Source organism: Chamaea fasciata, unplaced genomic scaffold (assembly GCF_029207755.1).
Source record: "Chamaea fasciata isolate MVZ Bird 193981 ecotype frontalis unplaced genomic scaffold, bChaFas1.0.hap1 SCAF_3, whole genome shotgun sequence".
Lineage (NCBI taxonomy): Eukaryota > Metazoa > Chordata > Aves > Passeriformes > Sylviidae > Chamaea > Chamaea fasciata.
Genome location: NW_027094088.1, coordinates 22448455 through 22464975, shown reverse-complemented (window position 1 = coordinate 22464975; position 16521 = coordinate 22448455). Strand labels below are relative to the sequence as shown.

Genomic DNA, 16521 nt, shown 5'->3' with positions numbered 1-16521 from the left:
AAACCACCAGGTTTAGGGTATACTCAGGGTAAGAAAGCAAGGAACAGAGTCTGGTCAGTTTTCACAGTGGGGAAGATACTGCACCCACAGGGTTCCAGGGTAGGCTGACACATGTTCACATGCTGCTCAGCTCACTTAGAAACTGAGAAAAGGATCAGAGGAGGTGAAAATATTTGCTATTAAGATGAGTCAAGAGAATCCAATCTTGGAAGGTCCCTTCCAACTCAGAATATTCCATAACTACAGAATAATCTATAAAATCTGAATATAGGTTACAGCCAGCAACAGTTCAGGTCATAAATCAACCTAGCCATGACCCCTCTCTGGCATGTCTTCAATTCACAGGTCTGCTAAGAGGGAGAGCAGCAGATCTGCAAAGGAAACCAAGAAGGAAGGGCACATAGCCAAGATGACACTTTGAGTTTAGCCGGTCAATTTTCTGTCTGTTCTGGAGCTGTCTTGTGTTTGAGGTCACATTATGGCCAGACCAGCAGAGTAATGCTCATTCACTGCTTGAGACACCAGTACAACAATATACTCACACTACATCAGGCAGGATCTTTAAGCATTTAAAAAGCTGTCAGAAACAGCCACCCATGGGCAAGACCATGTAAGAAGTGTTAGCTTTTAGTACAAAGTACAATACTCTTCAAGCCTGCAGCTGAGAAAGCTACAAAAGAAATATAACAGAGGTTGACAAGAACACGTACGGGGATTGACTGTTCACCATCCTTCCCAATACAAGAAGAGACATTCAAAATTCAGCCACGAGGAAAAGTTTTCATAGCAAACATAAAAATGATTCTTTGTGCAGAAGGGGGAGAAAAAACTCCAATTTCTTGCTAAAGGATGTCAAGGATGCCAAGAGCTGGGATCAAGAGGAAACTGAGTAAGTACATGGAAGGTTAACTAACCAAGCAGAAACCCACCACTGACAGGAAGCTGTCAGAAGCTTGGAGAGTATGTGGGAGAAGTATGATGCTTGTTTGCTGTGTTCACACTCGTCCTCTCTGTAATCCACCTGGAGTCATGGACAAGACTTTGGGCCAGACAGATGTGTGGCCTTGCCCAGAGTGGCCACTCTAATTTTACAGAAGATCTACCACACACCTTAAGACATCTGCAGCACTCAGTCTGAGCAGCACCCTGAAGGCCACAGTTACTGACTCCAGCTAGAATGTACATGCAAGGACTGGCATGCAAGTTTCTACCTGCATTTCATTTCATTCAGTTTGCATTTAATTAAGTGTGAAAAGAAAATTACAGCAATGCCATCACATGTATCTATCAATTATTTTAACAAGCAGACAGTGTTTTCTAGGTGTCTGCTCATCAGTAGAGTTGTACTGCTTCGTTACAAATGCACTACTCCAACAGGGCTAGACTGCATTTCCTAAAATTTAGATTATGAGTTCTTAAGCAGCATGAAACGTGCTGTTCTAAAATGTGACCCAGGGCAAGCTGCATAGGTCAAGTTGAAACATTCAGTGTTACCTTCTGGAAAGTCAGTATTTTAAACCCCTGACAGACATGTGAAATGAGAACTGGAGGCTGCAGGCTTGCCAGCATCATGACAGAGTGCTTGTCAAGTCTCTCTTAAGAGAAGCACTAACTGCAGAGTGCTTCATTTTAAAAGTAGCAATGAATCAGAGAAGAGCCAATACTAAATTAATATTAAATCAACAGAAGTATTAATTTAGAGATAGATTTTGAAACAAAGTCATTCAAGTTATTATTTTCCCAGATGTAAAGCAAGAATGGATAAAAACAAGTAAATTGCCAAAGTTAAATTGCCTAAGTGAGTAAGCAACAAAGATCATTAACTGCAATTAAAAAGTGCCAGATGAATATGGGCACATTTTCTTATTATTTACACTAAAGAGTTTCAAAATAATTTATTCAATATTTAGCTGTATTTAAAGCTGTTCTTTCAGTGGATAATGGCTTGCACTTAATTAAGGGAAAACTCCTGCAGTTCTCTGCTGTGCTGACTTCCTACCTTCTGCCTTTGTGGAGACAGCTGCTGCAGCACTGGATTCCTTAGTCCAGCTCCAAACTCACCTCCAACCCTTCTCAGGGCAGGGTGGGGAAAACCTACAGACAGCCCATGAGAAACCCTAGGCCAGGAAAAAAGAATTCTGACGATCACATCATCCTCTGTAGACCTCCTTTTAGAGCAAGCAGGTGTTAGTGCAGCTACCTCCACGTGCTCTCAAATCACAGTATTTGTGCATGCTCTGGTTTAAAATAAGCCTTACATAATCATCCAAGATATGTGACTGCCAAAAAAACCTACATCACCAAGGATTTAGAAAAATTAATTTTGAAATACATCTTGCTATCTTTCTTTTTTTTTTTTTTTTTTTTGGGGGGGGGGTGTTATACTGTGTTGCAACCTGCTCATAAGCAAATTTATTTTAAAGCCAGGGAGATCTGACAGATCTGGAAAAGAAACTGACAACTGCACAAAACATAAAGGATGCTGCTTTCAGGTGTAAGCAGACCTTTGACCAAGAATAAACCCTATTATTCTTTAAATGGAGCACATTAAGAGGAGCTGAAACCAAAGACTGATGCATTAGTTAGAACATGGTGTGAATCTCAGGTCTGGCATCTGTATCTGAGAAATCAGTGAGCTGCTCATACCTGTGCTCACGAACTCCTCTCGTCCAGCTTGGCCAACTCAGCCACACCTTTCTGACATCCAAACTCTTCCAGCTTCCTGCCTACCATTAAAAGACACTCTTATCTTTCATTTCTAGTATTTGCTGAAAGACTGAGCAGCCTGTCAGAGACTCCAGCAGCAGAAGCGGCTGCAGAGGCTGTACTTAAGCTGATCTCCCCAAGCACTGGTTTTTCTTCTGTGGTGTCAGTCTGCTTGCCACATACAGCACAGGTGGAAGATACAGCTTTCTCAAACTGCCTGAAAATGTTAACTGATTCTTTTTAAATAGCACATAAACCTTTTGAACATACCCACAGGCACCTGCCCTACTCAACAGCACCCAAACCACGCAGCAATGATGCACCTTAGTGTGCATGGTACGTACTTGCCTTATGAGGGCTAAGACGAAACTGAACAATCACATGGAACAGCAGCTTTCTGGCCTAGACCAAAAAAAAAATCAAAAATAAAATTTAAACAGCTTCCTAACTTGTTTGTTGTTAGGTGTTTTAGGTTCTTTTCCAAATCAGCGGCAGAGGCAGATCTTCACAACTGTTTTCGTCACTGTGGATTCAGGGATATTAAGTTGCTCCCTATTTACTCAAGAGGCAACTCATCATCAGAGTCTTCAAGGCACTAGAGCTGTCATCCGCTGAAGTCCTTTCACAGCAGATACTTGACAGTCTACAATCACAAACTGATGAGGGTTCAGACCTCCTCAAAAACTGATGAGGGTTCAGACCTCCTCTTCATTCCCCATCTTTGTCCTCCCTGTGGTTGCTATTTCCTGGGGTCAACTCATGCTAAACACCAGATCAGACGATTTACAGAACCCCTCAAACCCACCAGCAGACTGTCAGTGTTTGCCACTGAGCAAAAGAACAAACAGACAGATTTCAGCAGGAAAGCCTGCCTCCAACCAAACTCTGGATGGTATCACACTGCCAGACTGGACTCAGAGTGGGAAAGAATGCACCAGCCAGGTGTGAACCTGAGGGCTGCAGCTTGCACTTGAAAAAGGAAGTATTTGCCAACGTTCACGAGTATTCAGGTGCGGTTTCCTAAGCACTTGCACCACTCTGAATGCAGCCAAAGAGGCTGCTGCCTCTCCCTGCACCGCAATCCATTCTTGTAACTTGTCCCTTGTTCTCTACTTGTCCTTGTGTGATCAACTGGATCGCTGACCCCAGAATTAACTTTTTTCTCTGAAGATTAACTCTCAGACTGAACATCTTACTCATCATTCCAAGATCTTGACGCAACAAACCACCTGGAACAAAATAAGAAGCTTTTTCCAGGGAGAAGTAAAAACAACCATCAAAAGCTTTCTCACATGCTATTCAAGTCATATTCCTCATAACAGTGAATTAAAAAGTTTGATTTTTTAAAAAAATCAATTATGAAGTTCAATGTACAACCCTTTTGCAGAAGCAAAAATTGAATTTCTCTGAGAAACAGCATAAGAACTGAATGTACTCTGCTGCATTTGAAAACAGTAAGGTAAGATTTCAGTATGGCTCTAACTAAGCTTATAGCAACCTCTTACCAGACAAAAAATTGCTGCATGGTAAAATAACACAAAAATTTAAAAAAACCACACTAGACCAAGTTTGATCAAAAATAAGCTCTGGAATGTCCATCTTTGAAGAACAATAGCTCCAAACTCCTTTGAATTGTCCGCTTTTGGCATTCAGAATATTTTGACAGTTCTAAAACTCATAAAATCAATTCTTATCAATTGAAGAAACAGTGTATTTGCAACCATGTTGAAGACCAAGTACTGTGCTAAAAAAACCTCAAAAAACTGTAAAATACCCCTGCAAACACACACCTGGGTCACACACAGGGTTAGGGTGATGATGGCTATTCATAAAGTATTTTTATACTTCCCGTATTTCTTTTCTGCACTAAAACCACCTTCTGGAATACAGGTGCTGGCAGCAGTGCTGGCCCACCCGGAGGCTTTCATCAGACACCAGAAGCACCTTAAACTCTTTTCAGGGACAGACACCACTTAGCTACATTCTCTGCATTATTTAGCTTCAACAGTGGTCATGCTGTCAAATGATTATACTACCTTTCCTATGTTTTTCCATCCTTCTATTAATTTAGGAATACAATTACATAATTTTGTTAAATTAAACAAGAGTTTCAAAAGGCAGCAAAAGCAACAAGCATTTCAGTAACTTAATTTAGTATTTACCAGCAGTAAGTTAAAATTCACTCCAATGAAGGCTGGTACTTAGGTTTTTAAATATGAAAGAAAACTGTTAAGAGGAAAAAATTAAGACAATAGAGGCTGCTTCTCCTGGAAAAGCCACTGATGAAGAACTGATCAGTTTAAGTACAAGAATTATCAAACAGTATTAATCATCTAGCTCAGGGACATTTGTTCTTCCTGTCACTTCACAGAGGAAGAATCAGCTACTAAACTGTGGGAAGTTCATTACTAGTATAAAAAGAAATTGAAAAGGGGACTGGATATTAAGGATACTAGTATCATAATTAAGACTAATGAATTTTTTGGGAGGTTACTGAACCTTGCATTTCTCAACATAAACCCACCTCTACCAAAGGGATGCCATAAATCAGATTAGACACCTTATAGAAGAACAGATGATGCAGCACTGAGCTACAATTAGCTCAATTCTTGAACTACAACTTGAAGGCCACAGCTTCAGTGACATGTATCATACAAAAGCCAGCTGGGCTGAGGAGCTGGGGAATGACACAAGCAACAATATCTGACTTGGTTTGTGTCAAACTGTGGTAACAGTAGATTAAGGATGAATCAGCTTTTATTACAGTCGCCTTTGTTATCTTTTCTTCTTTCACCCAGTTTTACATATCACTCCAACTGAGAAAGTAGAATGGTATCAAATTAACAACAGTATAAAAGCTACAAGGATCATTTAAAATGAATTAAGTACTAATAAAACGACAGCAGTCAAGAACAGAACTGTGTATCATGACTCAACATCAAAACAGCTACCCAGGAAACTCAACAGGAAGGGGACATAATTTTTGATGAAGTGAACTCTTTTAATCTATAAACCAATTTAACTAAAATCATGTGGGAGAGGAAGGTGAATTCCCATGGGTATCAATAAAGCTTGGTGGAAACAAAGAGACAGGGAGAATAATAAATAATGGAGTAGAAAGCTTATTATAGTAAGCTGAATATTTTGGCAACCCAGGACTCCAGGAACATTGTTAAGACAGTACAGAGCACAGGACGTGCTGCAGATGAAAAATGTGTCCAGCAAACCGTGAAGTTCAAGTGTGATGCTTCTGATAAAGAAACCACTTCCCAAGCAAAGGAGTAGAATTATAATGTACAAAAGGTTTACAGGCAGTCTCTATGCAAGCCACTGGCAGAGCCTTTACTCCATGCACTACACCCACAGCTAAACAATGGTCACCTGAACAGGAGGGAAGTTTGATTTCACTGACATGGGTTTTTCATGTGATTAAAAAAAGGGAAAAGATAGAAGAGATTAAAAGTAAAGATATTCACTAACTTTGTTAGACTTTTAACTTTATAACCACAGCAATTTATACAACTATATTTCATTCAACTGAACAAACATTTTCCGACATGGCAAGAGACCAATAAAAGCATTCAGAAAGCAACAGATCAGAGGAAGAATCTTTTATACAAGATACAAATCAAGAACTAATATTTCATACACCTCTGAAAGGGTCGTTTTACAATGCTAGAAACATTTTTGTGAGCTTAAAAGAAGAGAGGATATGAAATAACTCAGTGTCAGTATGTATCCAATGCTACCTTTTCCTAGCATATAGAATTTACTTTCACTTTTCTTTTTCATCCTTTTTAGTACGTTTTCAAGTCCATTACTATGAAAGAATGACAGCTAAACCCACGCATTTCGTTCCTACTTTTACCCAATTATCCTTTCTTGAGTAGGATGGACAATATGGTTCCATTTTATTTCTGAAAGAATTCCTTTATTTTAGTACCCAGTTAGGTCAACTACTATCAAATGCTCATTTCTCTAGAGTCTAAATGATGCCATTCAAAGAGGGGAAAAAAAAAAAGAAAGCCAGGTCTGATGTTCAGCTAACTTGATAGCAACCTAAGAATAGGCAGATATAAAATTGGCATTTGGCAAGCACTTTTGGTCTCCCTCCAGAACCAGACAACTTGTAATTAATTTGGGGAACTTCTCCATACCTTTTTGAGTTAGCAAGAAATAGAGCAGGAACAGGCCAAACTTCTCGCCTCAAAAAACCCCAAACTTTTAAACAAGGACTGGGGTATCCAGTTTCTCTCTTTTAAACCTAAAATGTTTTATGACAACAAGAGCTTTCTTCAGCCTTTCTTTTCTGAATGTAGCCTGACAGGAAACACTCTGATGCTTTCCACAGCTTGACTTCTCAGCTCACTTTAAACCCTACCTCCACTTCTGCACAAACATCATCTCAATATATTTCCTATGTTGACAAGAATAACTTGAAAACTAAAAATCTGGAAACAATTTCTGTACTAGGGTTCTTGCTAACCCTGAGATTTGAACTGCAGCAGAAAATAATCCAAAGTCCTCTGCATATGTGGCTTCATTAGTAAGGATCTTTGTATCAAATTGCTAAACAATTATCAAAATTTGGCTGTGGAAACACCAGCACCACCCGTCAATAAGAAACTACCACAACCCCCCAATCCACTGTTTCTATAATAAGTAACAGAAATCCACAAGGAAGTTAAGAAAGATCTAACCCTGCTCTTGAACATGCCAAGAAGTTGATTTTAAACACTGAGAGATTAAAGCACCACGTCCTGTAACTACAGGCATTATTTATATCCCAGCTATCCCTTCCCATATAGCCCAGGCATCCCAGGACAATAATGCTGCAGGAATATTCTTATTCTCTCGTAACTCTTCTAACAAGACAGCCAAAACAATCCTTCAAATCTAGTGATCAGTGACAGTTTACTCCAGCAACAATGGGGACACGCAACACAGAGATCTGTACAGAACAAAAGAACTTGAACTCAGTGGAAAATAGTTCAAGAAGAGGAATAAAGTATACAGCAGTGGCTGGTGCAAAGAAACTTTTAAAGCCTGGAATAAAAATATGAACACAGCTAGCATATTCCAGAAACGCTTTTACTATAGTTCCATGCTGTCACAAACCAGTGCAAACCATCAATCTTGCCAAAAGGAGATCACATTCTTGCCCACTCTGGGTGTCTACTGCTTCACCCATCATGTGAGCCAAGCCAAACACTCATGCACCCATACCACAGACTAGATCAAATTAAAACTAAGGTGCTTTTTTTGGTCTCAACATCAAAAATAAAGTTAGCAAAACTAAAACTAATTATGAAAACATTTATATAAAATACATTACAAATGTATTTGATATTTGAAGAGACCAATTCTACACAGTGTTTTCCTTAACTCAAATCTTTGATAATTAATTTGCTTTTCCCATAGAGTCAAGTGATCTTTACCTTTTCTCACAGCATCTCCACCTGATGGAGTTCCATTTTCTTGCGGCGCTACAAGCGTTTTCAGAATCACTTGTGTTGCCCCAAGTCTTGGCAGGGTGACATGTTTAAGAAAAGGCAAATTGTTTTTCTTGGCAAATGCCTGGCTTGTTTCTCTTCTTTTCCTAAGAAAGCCACCCTCTGGAAATAAAACAATCCATTTCCTATTGCGGCTCCAGTAATATTTTTCTAGATGATCTTTGAGTAACACAAGCTGCTGGTCACGGTGTGCTTTCCCCTGCAAGGATAAAACATTATCTAAATAAAATGATTGCTTAAAAGAGATAACACCAGACATAATTATTGTATTTGTATCATTTCTCTCTGTTCAGAGATAAAAATAAGCCCTTGAGACAATAAAAAGCAATGTTCTCCTCAGAATACCTACTGGAGGCCTACAGATCATGCCTCAGCTGGGTCACCACAGCAGTACCACAGAGCTCACCCAGATCTGCACTGCTCCACTGGCTCAATCACTTCTTCTCTTTGGTGCATTAGGACAACTTCTTCATTGAGAACAGTAAGATACATCCTTAATCACTGCAGAAATATCTACGGGAACAATCTTCCCTCTTCCCATCTCTGCATGCACCAAGCTACCCAAACTTCCAGAGGAATCTTTTTACATTAATTAGCATTTTTGAGTGCTTCAAAGTGACTTTGTCGAATCACTCAAAAGAACAGGAGGGCAAAATTAAAGCCCTCCTCACCAGAGGTGATTTCAATCCTCTGAAATATCAACAAAAATGCTACAAACATTGCACTGTTTGGTGGTTAGTTGGGTTTTTTTGGTCACAGGAAGGAAGAAGGAAAGAGTGGGGTTGAATCAAAGACAATATTTTAGTAAAGGTGAGAGTTTTGTGAAAGTGCTTCTCCTACATTTAAGTCTCACCATTGCAATTAACTTACCACATCAGAGGGAAGGAGAAGGCTCTGCTTGCTCACATTAATGCAATTTTAAAGCAATATAAAAGTCCTCAGTTGAGCCAGTCCTTTCTCACCAGACCACAGGACTCCAGGATAGCACAGTAGTTAAGAAAAGAGCAGTGAACAATAACCATCCAAATATTACTAGAGCCTTTCTGGAGTTAGGCAAAGGACCATTACTCACTCACATGAAGTATTTTGCCACACCCAAAGGCTAACAGCCTAGAAACACTTTATTTTCAACTGGCTTATCTTCAGACTCACAATGACATCATTGTATCTGTGATGTTGTCTAGGTCAGGCACTTTACAAAAATGAGGAAAAGCCTTAGTTTTTGCAGCTCAGTGACTGGAATTGCAACTCCACAGTCAGAAATCATAACTTTCAAGGTGACAGCCCTCAAAACGTGCATATTGTAAATTCTACCTTTGGAAGAGATGTAAATTTTACAAAGCATCCAACCCTGTTCCTTCCATCCATCCTCTCACAATACACACTCACGTGTCTCTAGAGACCGTTTTTCATCTAATTTTGCCTGAGGTTTTCTGACTACGCCTCTAGTGTTAGTGAGAAATCTCACTTCAGCTGTGTACTGCTGTGATTAGGCATTTCTTTATTTAATTCTGAGTAAATTAACTTCTCTACAGTGTGAGAATTCATTAATTCTCTCTGTCTCTCCACACATTTTATGTCCAAAGGACTAAGGAGAGGAAAGAAACATGTATGATGGGTATTTCAGTTCACCTAACTAGAAACAGGCTCATGCTTTTTATCAGCCTCCTGAGTTTCTACTTTGAGAGCACAGTTTGATCAACAGCCACCAAACAACAAAAAACTACCCAAAACAGTATGAAAAAAATCTGAGGGTCTCACTCATTAATATCTGAGATGCTGAGCTCAACAGACTTTTTTTTCTAAGGCTCAAATAATAATTAACCTTCGAGAATCAATTAATTACTATTTACACGGGTCCATCACCACCTTAAATCGACCCGCTCCTATGTTGCCATCAAAAGGGATGGTCCTGCCTTTCCTCATTTGAAACTCTGCAGCCAGAACAGTGACCTAACCAGGCAGACTCTCTGCATGGCTTCAAGGTCACTAAAGAAAGATGAGAGGTGTGCTCAGAAACTGAGATAAAAAGGACTGCCCATGTATTTTGCTTGTACACCTCTCTCATAATAGGCTCCCTTCACAACTGGATTCCATAATCATTTGTGTGATGGAATCAAAAATAGCTTGGAAAATAAAGCAGCTTCAGAACAAAGACCTCTCCAAATATACACTTTACAGCACAGCTATCTCATCATGCAAACCAATCAGGAGGTGATAACATATAAGGATAAATCAAAGCACTGTTATGTGTTTCCATTTACCTGTCTTATAAAGAAGTCTCCATGAATTAGAGACACAATGCCAAAGTTTGTATACTTAAAAATATGGTCCATCAGCCACATCATCTGACGGACAACCTGAAAAGTAAAAAAAAAAAATTAAAAATGAGTGAATTATCAAGTGCAGAGAATTATGAATATACTGGTCACATTTTTCCCACTCTTACAACAGCAATAAAACTAGCAAATAAATAGAATAAGGTCCTTTATGTCCAAAATATAAAGCAGCACAGGTGCTATACTTCTCCCTTGAGAGCAGGATTAAATAGCTGCCTTTTTGTTATGTAACGTACAGTTCTACAATATTAGCCATGGCAGAGCAGCCACATGTATCCCTGGCAATTTAGTCAAATCCTGCTGCTTGTCCCAGTCAAGCAGCACAGTGGGAAGGCAAAACCAGAGGCTAAACCGATGTACTTGACCATCACTTCTTACAAGACACTGAGGGCAGCAACTTCACCTGTTCAGTCCTTTGGGATTTAAAATAGAATTACTTCCAACAAAGTAAACAAGAGAAGGGAAAAGCTTCTTTTCTCACAAGGTCTTTTTCCTCTATCTCTCCTACATGTAGTTTTTGAGAGGGTTAGATTCTCCAAAACTAGAAAACCCAGTGTCTCTAACATGCTCCCAATCATGGCCTAGGCTGCCTTCTCCCTGTGCTATGAAGCCACATCAGAACTGATGCAAGCTCAGTGAACCTGAAGTCACGTAAGACAGTACTCTTCCATTTACCACTATCAAAAAAGAATATGAAGGACTGTGACATTTCTCTGGTGGTCAGATGATCATTCAAGCATCTTCTGCTCTGCATCTTTCTCACGCACTTTGAGGCAAACACAAAAGAAAGCAGGCTAAGAAATAAAGATAACATGCTAGTATCCCTTCCTATCTTCCAGTGGTGCTCCTTATTAGATGCTACACATCCAAAGGATCAAAGGCACACTATGTATTTGTGAGGGACAAAAGAAAAATTAGTTCCTAGATACAACTCCTTACTTGAGACTAATATTGGTGAAATATTTTATCCTACAGCTATCTCCAGGCCCATGTTAAATAAAAGTGAGGATCTTGAAGCCAAATTCTTCTCTGCAGACATTAACATTCCATTTCAGTAAATTAAAAACCTTTATGAAAAAAAAAAAAAACAAACAGAAAGAAAAGGTGTCCCCTAAGGACAAGAGCTAAAAAAAGCATCACTCAGAGGTCTTACTGCTCTTCAAGGCACTACAGTGAGCTCATGCCCACACATCACCCAAAGGTGACAGGCTGCTGTAGGGAACCACATCCTTTGATAAAAACACCAGCAAAATTTCACTAATGATGATTGTAGCCTGCAGGAGTACTCAGGCCTGCCAGTGTTCATCTACTACTTTGGCATTTTGACAACTATTGTTTTATTGTATCAAGAAGTTGTTAAACCAACATAATCTATTTTACTGGAGGAGATAAGCAAGCTTAATACTTTGCTTTGCTGGAAAATGTGTCTTTTGAGGAGTAAACACTGGTCCCAGATGTTCTTTGGCAATCCTGGATGAGGAACTCTTGCCCAGCAGTTCTACTGCTTCTCCCCTACCATACCACTTGGTACTTACTGTCTTCTCCTTTAGATAATGCTAGATTTATCCTACAAGTTGATCACTGCTCTTCAGAGGGTGAAGTCCATCTCACCTTGTTTTAGGTGACGCAGGGCTTCTAAGCAGCATCCCTGAGCTTCCTCAGCCTTTCTGAGGAGTGATGAGATTTTGTCAAAGATAAGCGTGACATGCAAATTGTAACTAAGACACGCACAGTCTGCTGTGTGTGGGCTACAAAGAGACAAACTTCAGAGCCCAGTGATCATAAATCTGCCTGTGAGCCTAGGCAACAGTAAGAAGTACAAAGATAAAGTATTCTTATGTATGAATTAATATATATACATACTAACATACCAAATCAAAAAAGCAGTTCAAAGAACAGGACACAGTTATCTTGTCTGCAATCAAAAGGCAAACGAGATTAATTGATATTCATTTTATTCTGCTATCAAGGGCACAATAGAGGACACTGCAAAATTTTGTTGATAATTCTTCAGTGTAGTGACTCCTTTATTTAGTATCCTCAGCAGTGAAACAACACTTATGAGATGAGCCTCTTATCACTTGCATTTCAAGGACATTCAAAGACATTCAGAAGTGTTTTGAACACAAACTCATAGTTGCTGATGGCTGCAAAGAACTTTTGGATGCCACTTCAGGTCCTTTTCCCTTCATGCTTTCTGGTTAAGTATGTTCAGAAGCTAGAAAAAACTTTTACCAACTATATTAAAAAAAAATCTAGGTGCCTCCTATTCACAGGCCCACTTCCACTTCAGTCTCCACAGATTTTGTAACAAAGCAACCTGGACAGACTGACTTTCATCTTCAAGCACCTCTAACTTAACAATGAAACCTGAGAAAGCACGACTTGAAATCTGCACATAAATCACTGCCAGCTCCACCTTTGCCTCCACTGCACCCTTCCTGGCACTGCTTTCTGTTCCAAGTCAGGAAAAAACCCCACATTTATCAGGCCTAATAGAAAAGAAAGCAGTAATAGCAGCACTTTAACCTACTTCTTCTTGTTAAACACATAACCTTCAATATTTATGAGACCACAACTTACTTACTGAATTTTTTTAACTCTTACTTTCACAAAGAAATTGGAACAATTTCTCAAACTTTAATGAAAATATAATAAGGTCACTTCTGGTTCACCTGAAACTTTGCTGTTTGGCTTATATTACGGTATAATGTATTAATCAAACAATGCCAATCAAGTCCTTTCACTAAAATTCTAATTTTTAGCTAAAGTTCCATTTCTCTAGTAAGAGATTTTTTTCCTATTCATGGAAGTGAATCTAAAAAACCAGAAATATCTCAGCACATGTATTTTATCTTACTGCTAGGTGAGATTAAATTTACTTAAAACAGATAGGGTACACTCTCACTGGTATATAAGTATTTAAAAAATACTAGAAAAAATACCATTATGGTTCCTGACACCACGCTAGGGAAACACTGTCAAGTTGCAAGACTGTCTCATGAGTTTGCCTCACTACATAGAACAATCCAGATCTTTAAATTGAACACTTCTGATGTCTTAAAAGAACATTTTTTTAAAAGCAGCATTAAACTCTAAGCGCTTGCAGATTACATCTGGTTTTAGTCTGTACTGGCTGACAAAAGCAAGCAAAAGAAGTTCTGGACTGGCACAAGCTTAACCCTCCTAAATAAACAAACAAAAAAATTCTTGAAAATTACAATCTTGCTGACAGATGAGTATCAAGCTGGTGAAGGACTTCATATTAAGTTTAAACCGAATTTAAGGGAAGCTGACTAATTTAAGCATTTGCATACTGTGTAATGATCGTTTCTGGACAGGTGTAGGTTTGTTTCTTCTCCTCCAGTACTTTCACAGTCACACTAAGTAAAGACAATACTCTTTAGAAATAGGGAGCATGTTGTTTAAAAGCACCTGATCCAGCAAGTTCTAGCAAAGATAAACTATCCTGATCTTTCTAATTATTTTCTGTCACTTGTACTTCTTTTGCTGTAATTTAAACATATATTGAAGCTCATATTGTTTCATTTCTTTATTAGCTAAAAACATCAAAGCCATACTAAGCTCTGGACATGTACATTCCAAGAGCAATGACTGCAACTACTTAAGGGAAAAAATAGCGATTTTGTGGATTTTCTCCTTTTCTGAAAACATGCAAACCTAATAATTTCCATGGTGAAGATTATTTGTAATCTCAATGCCTTCCTCCATTTTTAGCATCTCCTACATTCACTGCAACTTACTCTGTCTTGACAAACATTTCAGCTATGGGGTCAAATGACATAAACATGACTTAGATTTTTATCTCTAAACTAGTGGTCAAGATCATATGCCAAATGTATCCACAGGACTACACCCTCACAGTCATCTTTTTACCACAAGACTGTCCTGTGTAGAATTTTGGTGAAGGGACTTAGAATTTATTGTGTCATTCTACTCATTTGGGTACAGCACAGAATACCATATAAACCCAATTCCCTCCATTCCAAAAGAAATGAAAGCAATCAAAAGTACTTTTAAAACAGTCTGCTCTAGGCTAGAGTAGAAAGAAAAGTCTCTGCTCCATCTTGAGTAGAATTTTTGTACTTTGTGAGGCTGGGTTGTTTAAAAGGTTTTTTTATTTATTTTTTTTTAATCAGCTTTGCCATCAAAAGCAAGATCTTGAAAACTTTCTAAAAAATGGTAAATCACTGATAAAGGTAAGTAACTATATTAATTGCCACTACAAAAAACAGTGCCAGTTACAAATTGTGCAGATGAACAGCAACAAAAAGCAGTTCTTGTTTCCTTGTTTCTTCAGGATATGATGCAGGAAGCAACACTAAGACACTTGAACAAAGAAGACAATGCTAAGACAGATACAGCTGATGCATTTGTTCAGCTTGACAGGTATGCCTCCCACCCTTTGTAGCCTAACTATGCACACATGCTCTTCTTCCTGATTTGTACATAAATTTGATCTCCTGTTTAGATCTTACACTCTGGTTTCCACTCCTTAGATATGAATTTTCTGAACAGCAATGCATGGAACAATTAACATTAGTTACACTTCTCACCAAGAAATGCTTAAGGGCTTCTGAAACAAGAGCTCAAGCAATTCTGACCTTAGCTAGGTAGTTTCACTTTGGCATATCCTCACTCCTACCAAAATCCCATACACAGCTTGCTCTAACTTAGAGAAAAATTCCATGCTGGAATGAAGTCATAATCAAGAAGTTGGACCTGCGTTGACCTGAGAAAACTTGGCTAGAGTTGCACAAGGGCATGAGGTGAGAGGAAGGAGCTGAGTACATGACCACCTGCGAGGAGCTCTGCTCCCCTCTGCGTTAACCTTGGCTGGAGGCACAGTGACTCAGCTCACACCTGACCATCTCCAAAGACAACACTCAGGGTCTACACCTGCTCCACACTACTGCCTGTCACACTGGACCAAATCCAAACCAACAGCTCCCTACTGAGATGATCTGGTGGGTGAACAGCCCAAAGTGCGCATTAGGGCCACAGAGGGATGAGAGCAGTCCCCAGGGAACAGAGCACACACAGCAGCCACCCCCTGCCCCAGATGCAGCCTACCGTGCCTTTATCCTGAAGGCACATCATCAGAGTGCAGACGTCACCCGTCGCTTGGTGGTTCACCAGCACCATGGCTTCATCTTCTGACACTGCTTTAACATCATCACCCCATTCCACTACTATTAAAAATAAAAAATGAAAAAAGGTCAATTTAACAATGAGCACATGGAAATTTTTCTATCAACAAAAGAAAGCAAAACGACCCCACACCCAGACTACAATAATAAAGAAGCCTACATACTACATGTCAATTTAAATTGGCACATAGCATAAGGCAGGAATATTAGCAAGACCGTTTTTTCCAAGCAGGGGGTATCCAGCTTAGTTCGAAATTGCATGCGCAGAGTAAGAACAAAACAAAAATACCAGAACATGTGCACAGAGATTGATCTTTTTGTGTCATTACACCATTCTATATTTAGGGTCTGAAAATTACATAAGCTTTTTGACCCAGCTTTCATATTCATCTATCTCACCTCATTAGATTAAAGAGAAAATTATACTGCCAACAGTGGGTTTTGCTGGCTGGGCTTGTTTGGTTTTTTTTTAACTTAGCAAGCTTTTTTGTTTCTACGCTCACTATTATTATTCTACTCCAGTTAAAAAAAAAAAAAAAATCTGTATTTGGATCACTAGGTTTAAAATGCTACATTAAACAAACTCATTCATTCAAATCTAAATGAGTTAGCTATAGGCAAGGAAGTGGGTTCAGAAAATGCCGCTCAGATGACAGAATCTATTAGTCAATATTTTGTAGACCAGAGACCAGACGCTCCAGTGGCAAGAATGATGTCAGAAGGAAGATACAGTTGTTTATCATCCAACACTTACACTGACTATCAAAACCATGCTGAGATAAGGAAGAGGGG

General features: G+C 39.1%; 1 protein-coding gene across 3 annotated transcripts in view; it reads right to left on the bottom strand.

Annotated features, from left to right (window-relative positions):
• The window catches only part of LPGAT1 (lysophosphatidylglycerol acyltransferase 1), a 60456-nt gene that overhangs the window by 17318 nt on the left and 26617 nt on the right, over positions 1–16521 (bottom strand). For all 3 annotated transcript variants that reach the window (XM_066178320.1, XM_066178321.1, XM_066178322.1), the window contains 3 exons: positions 15653–15771; positions 10484–10579; positions 8145–8418 (listed from right to left, as the gene is read on the bottom strand). In XM_066178320.1, the coding sequence (XP_066034417.1) occupies positions 8145–8418; positions 10484–10579; positions 15653–15771 (489 nt within the window). The remainder of the gene's footprint in view (positions 1–8144; positions 8419–10483; positions 10580–15652; positions 15772–16521) is intronic.